General features: G+C 38.6%; 1 protein-coding gene across 1 annotated transcript in view; it reads right to left on the reverse strand.

Moving 5' to 3' along the window:
• The window catches only part of TOP1 (topoisomerase (DNA) I), a gene marked incomplete at its 5' end in the record, with an annotated part of 69,087 nt that overhangs the window by 55,125 nt on the left and 3,278 nt on the right, over positions 1-10,684 (reverse strand). Inside the window, one exon of the mRNA XM_008590938.1 lies at positions 10,198-10,300. Within this exon, the coding sequence (XP_008589160.1) occupies positions 10,198-10,300 (103 nt within the window). The remainder of the gene's footprint in view (positions 1-10,197; positions 10,301-10,684) is intronic.

Below are 10,684 nucleotides of genomic sequence, written 5' to 3' on the forward strand. Positions count from 1 at the left end.
TTCTCACTTATTGGTGGGAGCTAAAAATAAATAAGTAAATTCACACACACACACACACAAAACGGGGGGGGGGGAGAAGACATAACAACTACAGTTCCTTGAAGTTGGTACGACAAGCAAACAGAAAGGACATTGTTGGGTGGGAGGGAGGAGAGGGAGGAAGGAGGGGGGTTTCGGTAATGGGCCACAATAATCAACCACATTGTATATCAACAAAATAAAATTTAAAAAAAAAAGAGAGAGAGCTTAAAGTTACTAGCCCAAGTTGCCAGTTATTAGCACAATGCCTTAAGCTCTTAGAGTACAAATGTTAACTGCCCACACTTCCCTCCCTCAAAACTAACAAACAACTGAAGCAGATTTATTTGCTTCAATTTAAATGAAAGGTGGGACTGACCAGTAAACCGATCAGTATTACATACATTAAATAGGATAAGATGTATTGGGAGCTTGACATTCAGGTATACATTAGTGGTTTTCACCTGGGGCAATGCTGTCCAGTTGTCGTAAGTGGGGGCAGTTTTCACAAATGGGGGTGCTGGTACTACTGTCATCTATGGGTAGAGGCCAGGAATGCTAATAAAATATCCTACAAATGCACAAGACAACCACCTACACTAAAAAAAAAAAAAGTATTCAGCCCAAAATAGAAATAGTACCAAGGTTGAGAAACCCAGGGTATAGATACATGAAAGCTTATAATCATTATGTCTAAGTCTGAGTCAAACAGCCACTCATTTAGGCACAGTAAATACTCTTTTTTAACAGTCTCTCCTGTTTTAAAATAACATACGGGAAAATTTAGTCATACCAAATTTGAACAATTTTATAGAATTGCCTCCATGGACACTCCTTTAATTGTGCAGCAACTCCCACCCATAAGTTTCACACTGCAGATTTAACTAGTTACTTAAAAGATGAAAGCATATTAATGAGGAAATAAAACCTACCACAGCACTTATCGCAAGGTGTTCTGTGACCATTTAATATGTTTCCTCCTTGAAAATGTGACTTTCTTAGGAACATAAACCATATCTTAGTTATCACAAGCTTACATGGTGGTGGGCAAATATAAATGATGAAGGGATAGGTGGATAGGTGGATAGAATGTGAATGAATAATGCTAGTTTAGTCTGAAAATAGATTTTTTTAAATAATCTGAATTTACTGATCATTTTTCTTCTTTAAAAGGTCATTAGTTCTGTACTATTTGCCAATGACAGTATTTTTGCTCTCATAGTTCAAGTTTTTAAATACATAAAATAAAGACAAGATTTTCAAAACTTAAAAAAAAAGAAAAGAAACTTCAGTAGGGCTAATAACACAAATAAAGTGGAAGAAAGGCTTAATAATACCAACCATATAGGAAGGATCCCAAGGATTAGATGAACATGTTTTAGGAATAAGTTTAGTCTGGGATACACTGAAGGCCAAAATATAGACAGCAGCATTCCTAGAACCTCTGTAATGGTCACACTTTTGGATAAAATATGGATTTACCCCACAGGCATGAGGAACTATCTCTGAAAGAGAAAACACCCAATTATTGGCTATACACAGATGCTGAGTACTTGGCTCAGGTCTTGTGTCTGTCTGCAGATAAGATTCCGCCACACCAGCACAGACTGGATAAGCAAAAGTCAAATGTTAAAGAGAACAAATGGGGCCGGCCACGTGGCACACTCAGGAGAGTGCAGCGCTTGGGTGCGCAGCGGCGCTCCCACCGCAGGTTCGGATCCTATATAGGGATGGCCAGTGCGCTCACTGGCTGAGCACGGTGCGAGCAACACCAAGCCAAGGGTTGCGATCCCCTTACCGGTCACAAAAAGTCAAAAAAAAAAAAGAGAACAAATGGAAAAGATCCAAAGCCACCTTTCTAGAGCATGTTCATACCTGTCTTATGCTTCAATTAGCTAAATTCCACAACAAAAAAACAGTAACCCACATTATTTTTAAATTGATGATGGTGGAACCTTTGGTCTGTGACACTCATTGGAGTTAAGCAGACAACAGAAAAGGTTGACCAGGATTTCTCTAAGGCACTTAGGCAGGAGGGTAAGAGAAAGGGCAGAAGTAGGGTGATGGCAGCAAAAAGCCAGGAGGGAAAAGTTATTGATTTCCCTTCTGCCCTGGAAAAATATTTGTTGTCTCTTTAGAAAAAACCAAAAAAACCTATGCCTGATATTCTGGAAAGCTAGAATGTTGTCTATGGGAAACCATTTAAATCTGTCCTCCATTACCAGTAAAAGTATTTAACAGATACTTGAATAGCAACCAAGCACCAGGTACTCACCTAAGCATACTTAATCCCTGTAACAAAACGCTGAGATAAGTACTGGAATCTCCATTTCATCAATGTGGAAACTTAGGCACAGAAACAACATTAAGTAACTCACCCAAGGAAACAAATCTAATGAGAGAGAATCAGGATTTAAACTCAGGCAGTCTGGAGGGAGGTCGGAGATAATTGTGGGGATAATTGGGTGGGGGACATGTAGTATAATCAACAATTTGTGGTAATGGGCATGTTGCCAGTATGGATCTGGCTATCACATCTTAGGCATGAGTGGTGACAATTTGCTTTGTACCCCATGAATATTCATAAACAATAAAACTAAATAAATAAATAAATAAACAAACAAACTCAGGCAGTCTGGCTCCAGAATCATGCACCTGACCACTCTGTTACTTCCCAAAGCAAAAAAAAAGAAGCACTGTTAGGGGTAGAAAGAGCCTCCTTATTTTCTGAGAACATTAGACACTAATGGCCCAGCTATTGCCTACTCCTCAAGGCAACAGACCCCTGCAGGTCATAGCCAACTGATCACAGGGGATTCCTGTGACGAGAGGGCTTCAAAAGCGTGGAAGGAGGGAAATCAACGGCAAACAGTTAAAGCTTAAATAATGTTTGTTAAATAAAAATTCCAGGTAACTTCAAAAATTGCCTCTGGGAAAAGAGTGCAGTAGCTAGATTCCAAAAGATTCTAAGAAATGAAGGTTTCTTAATGCCCATCAACATTATAGGTTACTAAACAAAATCATAAGGATTACAGTGTTTCATATTATAGAATTATTGAAAGTTTGGGTTGAATGGAATCTTAGAAATGATTTAATCCTTTGCTTGCAGGTCAGAGAGGATAAAGGGATGTGTCTAAAGATGCCAAACCAGTACGCTTTCTGAACTCCCATTCATCCCCCTAAGTTCCTTATCTCTATGAACAGCATAAACAGCCACCTAGTTGTCCACAAGATAGGAATTCTTTTTCTTAGGCTCCTCATGTTATTTGTGGCTAAGTCCTATATCCCCCTTTCTCAATCATTTCCAGTGATTTTTTGCTTAAGTCAGAATCATGTTCCAACTTCTTGAAAGAGCAATTAACAGTTTTGTCTCAAGTCACCTTTTTTGGGTTTTTCACCTCATTTTCTATTATCCCACACTGTGTAATCCAGGCATCCACCTAACAGGATTCCTCCCAGAACAAAGCATATACTACAATGCCTCCATGTTTTATGCTTCTCTCACTGTCTGGAATGCCTCTCCTTATAACCTTCACCTTCCCCTTGTCAAGATCTTAACCATCTTTCAATGGTTAGTTCAACCGCTGTCTCCACCATGAAATCTTAAAAACAATGTTATAGTTCACTATAATAAGGCTAGATATCATTGAAATATCAGGGCTCCACATTAGAAGTTATCTGGGCCGGCCCGTGGCTCACTCGGGAGAGTGCGTGCTGATAACACCAAGGCCACGGGTTCAGATCCTATATAGGGATGGCCGGTTAGCTCAATGGGTGAGCGTGGTGCTGACAACACCAAGCCAAGGGTTAAGATCCCCTTACCGGTCATCTTTAAAAAAAAAAAAAAAGAAGAAGAAGTTATCAATAACTACTGAATTAGATTCAACTACCAAAATCAACAGCTCCAATTTATCTGTATGATATTCTATTAGGCTTTGTAGTAATCATCACCATCATTAGCTCAAGTGTGTTACAATTTCCAATGAGCTATTATCTGCATAAACAAACTCAAAACCTTGACAAAGTTTCAACATTTGACCAAAATGGAAAATGAGACCTACAGAAGTTAAGCAGCTTAGATGAGGACACACAAGTTGTAAATGACAGAACCTGGCCTTCTGTTTTAGTGTGCTTTTCAATACATCACACTGACTCCCATGTGAATGGTAGTGGTACTTAAGTTTCCTGATTTCTAAACTACCCAACCTTCTCTACCTATGTTAATTGTCCATTTCCCCTCACAGGGTGATACAGGGATGTATAGATAAATGAAGGGCTTTGGCAAACAGCTCATAAAAAAGGAACAAGCGCATATTTTTAATTTGATTACTTTCAGAAAACTCTCCCCTAATCTGAGAATCAGGTGTTTAATTCAAAGTACATTTTCCTAAAATCTGACATTCTCTCAATTCTAATTCAGGTGGGATTTAGACCTGACGGGAAAGCAGAAGCCAAAAGCATCCTTGTTCTCAGATGTTTCTCACACTGACAATACATATAGATGAGCAGTGCCAATATGGCTGGAAAAGTACTTCCCTTGCTACTTCACAGCAGTAGTTCTGTCTTCCCTGGCTTTCCACAAATTTGTCACTCCAGTCTGAGTGCCAGGTTTAAAACTGGTGAAATACACACAGTCAAAAACTAGAAGGTGGAATCTCATTTTTTATGCGATAGCCTATTTTCTAAAATCAGGCTGCCATCCCCAAATTGCTTTAAATAATATTTTGTTTATATGAGAGATCTAATATTAAAGATAATTTATGACTAAGAACGCAACCCTTTAAGAGAGGTGTCTGGTGAGATCCTATAAGCCCAGTAATTCCTTGGCATCTAGAAGAGTATTCATTTTGTTTCTTTTCAGAGTAATTATATATTTTTTAAAGGACCTGAAGTGTAAAATATTAATGTTAACAGAAAAGAGCAGTGTCAAGAGATAAACGATGATAGAATAAATTATTTTAATTTGACTTTGGTGTAACAGGCTCTTCCCGTGATGTTACAGGCTAACCAGGAAATAGTAACAGACAGGGTTTTCACAGGGTCAGAATTTGATGAGATTAACACTTTTAGTGCCAAAATTTTTAGGAATTTGTGGCCCAGAGAGAAAGAGGCAGTGCCTGAAATGATCTGACATTTTAAAACCTGAGCCTATCACATATATACAAGGGAGGGGTACTTGTATTTAAACAGATAGTTTGGCTACACAACTAACTTTCCTTAGGAAGGGAGATTTTTTTTCAAGGAGGGAATAATGTAGTAGGAACGAACTCAGGAACGTGCTTGGTCTCTCCCCCCATTCTTACCACATTGCTGTGTGACTTTGGGCACATGACCTCAGACTCCTGTTCACACAAAGAGGAGACAAGATGAAATGATCTTTAATACCTGCTCTCTTATTTTACACCTTGAGTGAGGACAATAAAGAGGAAACCAAATGATTATGAAGGGATCTCCTGGGGAAGTGGGTCCACAGCCCCATTCCATTTCAACAGAAAGACTGCTCTCCCAATCACTGATACTTCAAATCTGTGGTACTGCTACTGCACAGGAGAGTAAGGTGCCTCCTAGGCTCATTCAGGTCCTGAGTGTAGCCTGGTGACAAATGATTGATCCTAATTATCTAGCAGAGAAGGAAGGGACACAGAAACACATTAGAAACACTTATTTCCTCATAATAGATGGCTGCAAAATTAGCTAGCCTTGATTAGCAAAGAGTTGGAATAAACAAAAACATTTTGGAATGCAACATGCTAAATCAATTATTCTGGGCTTCAGAGGTGATTAAACAATCCTCAAAGTTTCCTTAATCTGCTACTGAAGAAACCCAAAACTAATAAATATCAGAAGTCACTTAAAAAGGAAATGTGTACGGTATTTTACTGGAATATAACCAATCTATGCTTGCTTTGCTGCAAAGAGGTACTGGGTTTGCAAAGAGGTCAAAACAGGAAGTATTTAAAAGTTTGCTTATAACATATCATCAGGTTAAACTGTCTTAAACTTATTCACATGTGGATTAAAGACCAAGGGCTAGATTTAGTCATAGGTAAACAGAAACTTGGTCCAGGTTTTTCTGATGCCAGCACTGCACTGGCAAACAGGCTATTTTCATAGGTATTTTGATTACAAATGAAAATATTAAAAGGCACAAAAGTACATACAACAAATTCCTGAATCTGCCTATGCTATTATCTTGGAAAAGTAGGCTTTTAATAGATGTACAAAATATAATCTCCTCACATTTGTAGAGCAGTTCACAGTCAAAGTACTTTTCTATTTACTGACTTCCATGGCTCCGCTCTGAAGCATGTATTAATATGAAGATGAGGAAACCAAGTTGAGGAAGGTTAGTTAACCTAGCCAAAATCACACACACCTAAGTGGACAGGCAAAAATAAGAACTTCCCCTAGATGGAAGCTATTAAGTTATTATTAGCTTTTCAAGAAAAATGATACCAAAATCACATCCTTCATTTTTAAAAAGAGAAGAATTTCTGTAAATCAGGGCAGGGCCAAGCTTATGTCCCAAAGCCCTTTATGCCATTCTACCTTATCCTTTCCACCACCACAATTATAAATATGGTTGGTAAAGTAGAATGTGCCAGAGAAGATGAAATTTTAAAAGCTTATGTTTTAAATATTGATATCTCTCTTTTTAAAGTCTTTCTGGATAATTTCTAGTAACATAAAAATTGGCATTTCTTCATCTGTGTCTCTCATCTCCTCTGATGATGAAGTTTTTCATGGTCAACAATTATCTCATTTTTTTTCACATTTCTCATCAACTAGCAAAGCATAAACATGGCATGCAGGAGAAAAATAATTGTACAATATGATCCAGCAATTCCACTCCTAGGTATACACCCCAAAAAATTGAAAACAGAGACTCAAACAGATTTTGTACACCAGTAGCCAAAAGGTGGAAACATCCCAAGTATCAGTCACCAGATTAATTTTTTAAAATGTGATATAGACACATAATGGAATATTGTTCAGTCATAAAAGGAATGAAATTCTGATATGCTACCACACGGACGCACATTAAAAACATTATGCTAAAGGAAATAAGCCAGACAAAAAAAGGACAAATACTGTATGATCCTACTTATATGAGGTACCTAGGATAAGCAAATTCATAGACATAGGAAGCAGAACAGAAATTAGGATGCGAGAGGAGAGAATGGGGAGTTATTGTTTAGTGGGTTCAGAGATTGGGATGATGAAAAAGTTCTGAAGATGGAAAGTGGCTATGGCTGCACACCACTGTGAATGTACTTAATGCCATTTAAAAATGGTAAATTTTCGGCGCTGGGAGCACAGCAGCGCTCCTGCCGCAGGTTCGGATCCTATATAGGTAGGGATGGCCGGTGCGCTCACAGCGCTCACTGGCTGAGCGCGGTGCGGCCGGTCTCAAAAAGAAAATAAATAAATAAATAAATAAATAAACAAACAAAAATAAAAATGGTAAATTTTATGTTGTGTATATTTTACCATAAACACACACAAAAAAATTGTTTGAAAAATGGGATAGCCAAAGGGAACTAATAGCTATCCTAGAGAAGACTGAGAATATGTGAGAGTGAAGAAGAGAGAAGATGGAGGGCCGGCCCGGTGGCGCACTGGATAGTGCGCCGCTTGGGAAGCGTGGCGGCGCTCCCGCCCGAGGGTTCGGATCCCACATACAGACCGGTTCCCGCTCACTGGCTGAGCGAGGCGCGGGAGCAACACCGAGGGTTGCGATCCCGTTGCCGGTCCCCGGTCCGGTACGGGGGCAACACTGGGGGTTGCGATCCGTTGCCGGACACGGAAAAAAAAAAAAAAAAAAAAAAAAAAAAAAAAAAAGAGAGAAGATGGAAATTGGTATACCCATAGGTCATCCACTCACTGATTCAAATAAGTACACATTAGTGACTGCCAGCTATCTGCCAGGTACCATACTAAGTCTTAAGGATGTAAAGTGAACACAAAAGCTCCCACCTCTGCTCACAGGGACCTTAGAGTCCAGTAGGGCATATAGAAAAGTAAAGAGACAATTACAATACCAACACAACTTGGTAATAACTATGATAGGGATATATTCAGGGTGCCAGAGAGCTCACAGAAGTGGCACTTAATATGAGGAGGTGGGCAGAAAGATACATGGAAGAAGTCAAGTATAAGCTGCAACTAAAATAATATTAAGAGGGCAACACAGTATTCTAGAACCAGCAACAGCATGTTTTAAGGCCTTGTGGTATCAGAAAACATGCTGTTTGAGAAACCAAAAAGAAGTTTACAAGATTGGATATGGAATGTGAGATAATGGTAAATGGCAAGAGAGATGACAGAGAAAGACAGCCAAAGACTGTTAAAGAATCACTATGTGCATTAGAAAGAGATGAAAAAGGTCCAGAAAGATGGAAAAGCATGAGGGCATGAAAGCCAAGAGAAGATTACTTTAAAAAGGAGGGCTGGGCCCAGAATATGATTTATCTTGGCATACATTCCATGTGTACTTGGAAAGAATGTATATTCTAATGTTGTTGGGTGAAATAAGTCTATAAATGTCAATTAGATAAGTTGGATGATATTGTTCAAGTTTTCAATATCTTCAATGATTTTCTCTCTATTCGTACAATTACTGAGGAAGAGGTAGAAAAATTTCTTACTATAATTATAAATGTCTATTTCTCTTCACACTCCTACTGATTTTTGCTTCATACACTTTGAGGCTATGATATTAGTGCATAAACATCTATAACTGTTATGTCCTCTAGATTAATTGATCCCTTTTTATCATTATGAAGTGAACTTCCTTACCCTTGGCAATATTCTCTGCTCTCAAATCAACTTTGGTAGATATTAATATGTGCTGGTAAATTGGAGAAGAAGAGAAGCATGTGAACTAAGAATGGATTCAACTACTGAGATTAAATCACTAGAGTAATGAAAATGGAAATTAGATAACCAGAGGTCAGAAATGAGTGATAGAGGAAAAAGGCCACAGGAGTGGTAGGTGATTGGTGAAGAAACGTCCCCACTAGAGAAAATTAATCTTTTTTTTTTAATGATTCATAAAGATTTATTCTTAAAAGAATTCATTAAAATATTTAAAAATTTTAAATGATTCATTAAAAAGAACAGACTTAGGAAGCAATTCTCACTGCAACTTGTCCACAAACAGTAAGACAAGCTAATGAAGTAGTTCTAAGGAACTCTAAGATGGAGACACTTGTGATGGATCGTTACATTCCCTCCTAACAAAGCTGAAGCCACTATGGGAATATCATATGGCTTTCTCACCAACAACTGCCTTTAAATTGAAATGGAAGTGTTAAGTCCTCATTTTCAAGAAGTGGGCTTAATCACTCGTCTTCTACACCAAAAAATGGGAGCAAAATGAACAAGAAAAACATCTTTCTGGAGCTTGGATCCCAGAAGCAACACTACTGAGTTTCATTTATACTGGTGGTCATTGGCTTTTGTGGGAGCTGCAGGATGAGAACCCCTCTGACAACCTGATGAAAGCTAAGAACACTCTCCAGGAAAATCTAATATATTCAACCTTTTGCATATGATTTCAGGGATTTGCAGACCACGGAAGCCCAAGTTAATAATTAAGCAACACTACTGAGTTTCATTTATACTGGTGGTCATTGGCTTTTGTGGGAGCTGCAGGATGAGAACCCCTCTGACAACCTGATGAAAGCTAAGAACACTCTCCAGGAAAATCTAATATATTCAACCTTTTGCATATGATTTCAGGGATTTGCAGACCACGGAAGCCCAAGTTAATAATTTTTAACGTAAACCCTTTAAAATACAGGAGGGGGGGGGGGGGGCGGGGAACCAGGCCTCCAATCCAGTTGCTTTTTATCAAGGCAAGCTCTCTAGATACTTAAGTGCCACCATGTATTACAATGAATCCACAGCTGACTTAGTTAAAAACTGTATTTTTAATGAGGTACATAGTGAAAGAAAATTCACCATACTTGCTTTGCACATCTTGTTCTAAACAATTGCAACCCAAAAAAGTAAGGCCTGAATTATGAAGGCCACCCTCTTAGCAACTCTAGGATCAAATAGTCTGACTACTTTGCTATTCATGCTTACCTGTGGCTTACAAGGCCTATTCCACACAAGCCAGGCAATGGCCAACCCACTGCTGAATGAAGAGGGACTTCCTGACTCGACTCTTACCTGTTGCTATGCTTGGACTTTTCCCGGTCCTTCTCCTTGTCCTTCTTGTGCTCTTTGTGCCGGTGTTCTCGATCTTTGTGTTTATCTTTGTGTTTATGAGAATCTGTAACCATAAGAGATAGGTCAGTTAAGAACAGTCATGAGTTATCTTCTGCCCACCTACCTTGATTCAAATGACATGGTAGCCATAATATAATTAATAGCACATTCCACTGGAAGGAAACATTTCAAAAAGAAGCCTAGACAAGATATCCCATCACCCTACCTCTAAAACCAAGACGTGTTATTAACATGTGGGGAGATGATGAAAGTGTTTTACCAATTTTACTGTGAAAGAAAGCAACAATTTCACATTTTTCTCCCTAGATCTCGTAGTATTAAACCTAATCTATAAATGATACAGACAGATAAATCTTGAACACTGACTCTAAAGATCAGATGTTTACGTATATAGTTTCTGGGAAATCCAAACCTCAGGAAGTATCTG

This window comes from Galeopterus variegatus, unplaced genomic scaffold (genome assembly GCF_000696425.1).
Source record: "Galeopterus variegatus unplaced genomic scaffold, G_variegatus-3.0.2 Scaffold6476, whole genome shotgun sequence".
Classification (NCBI taxonomy): domain Eukaryota; kingdom Metazoa; phylum Chordata; class Mammalia; order Dermoptera; family Cynocephalidae; genus Galeopterus; species Galeopterus variegatus.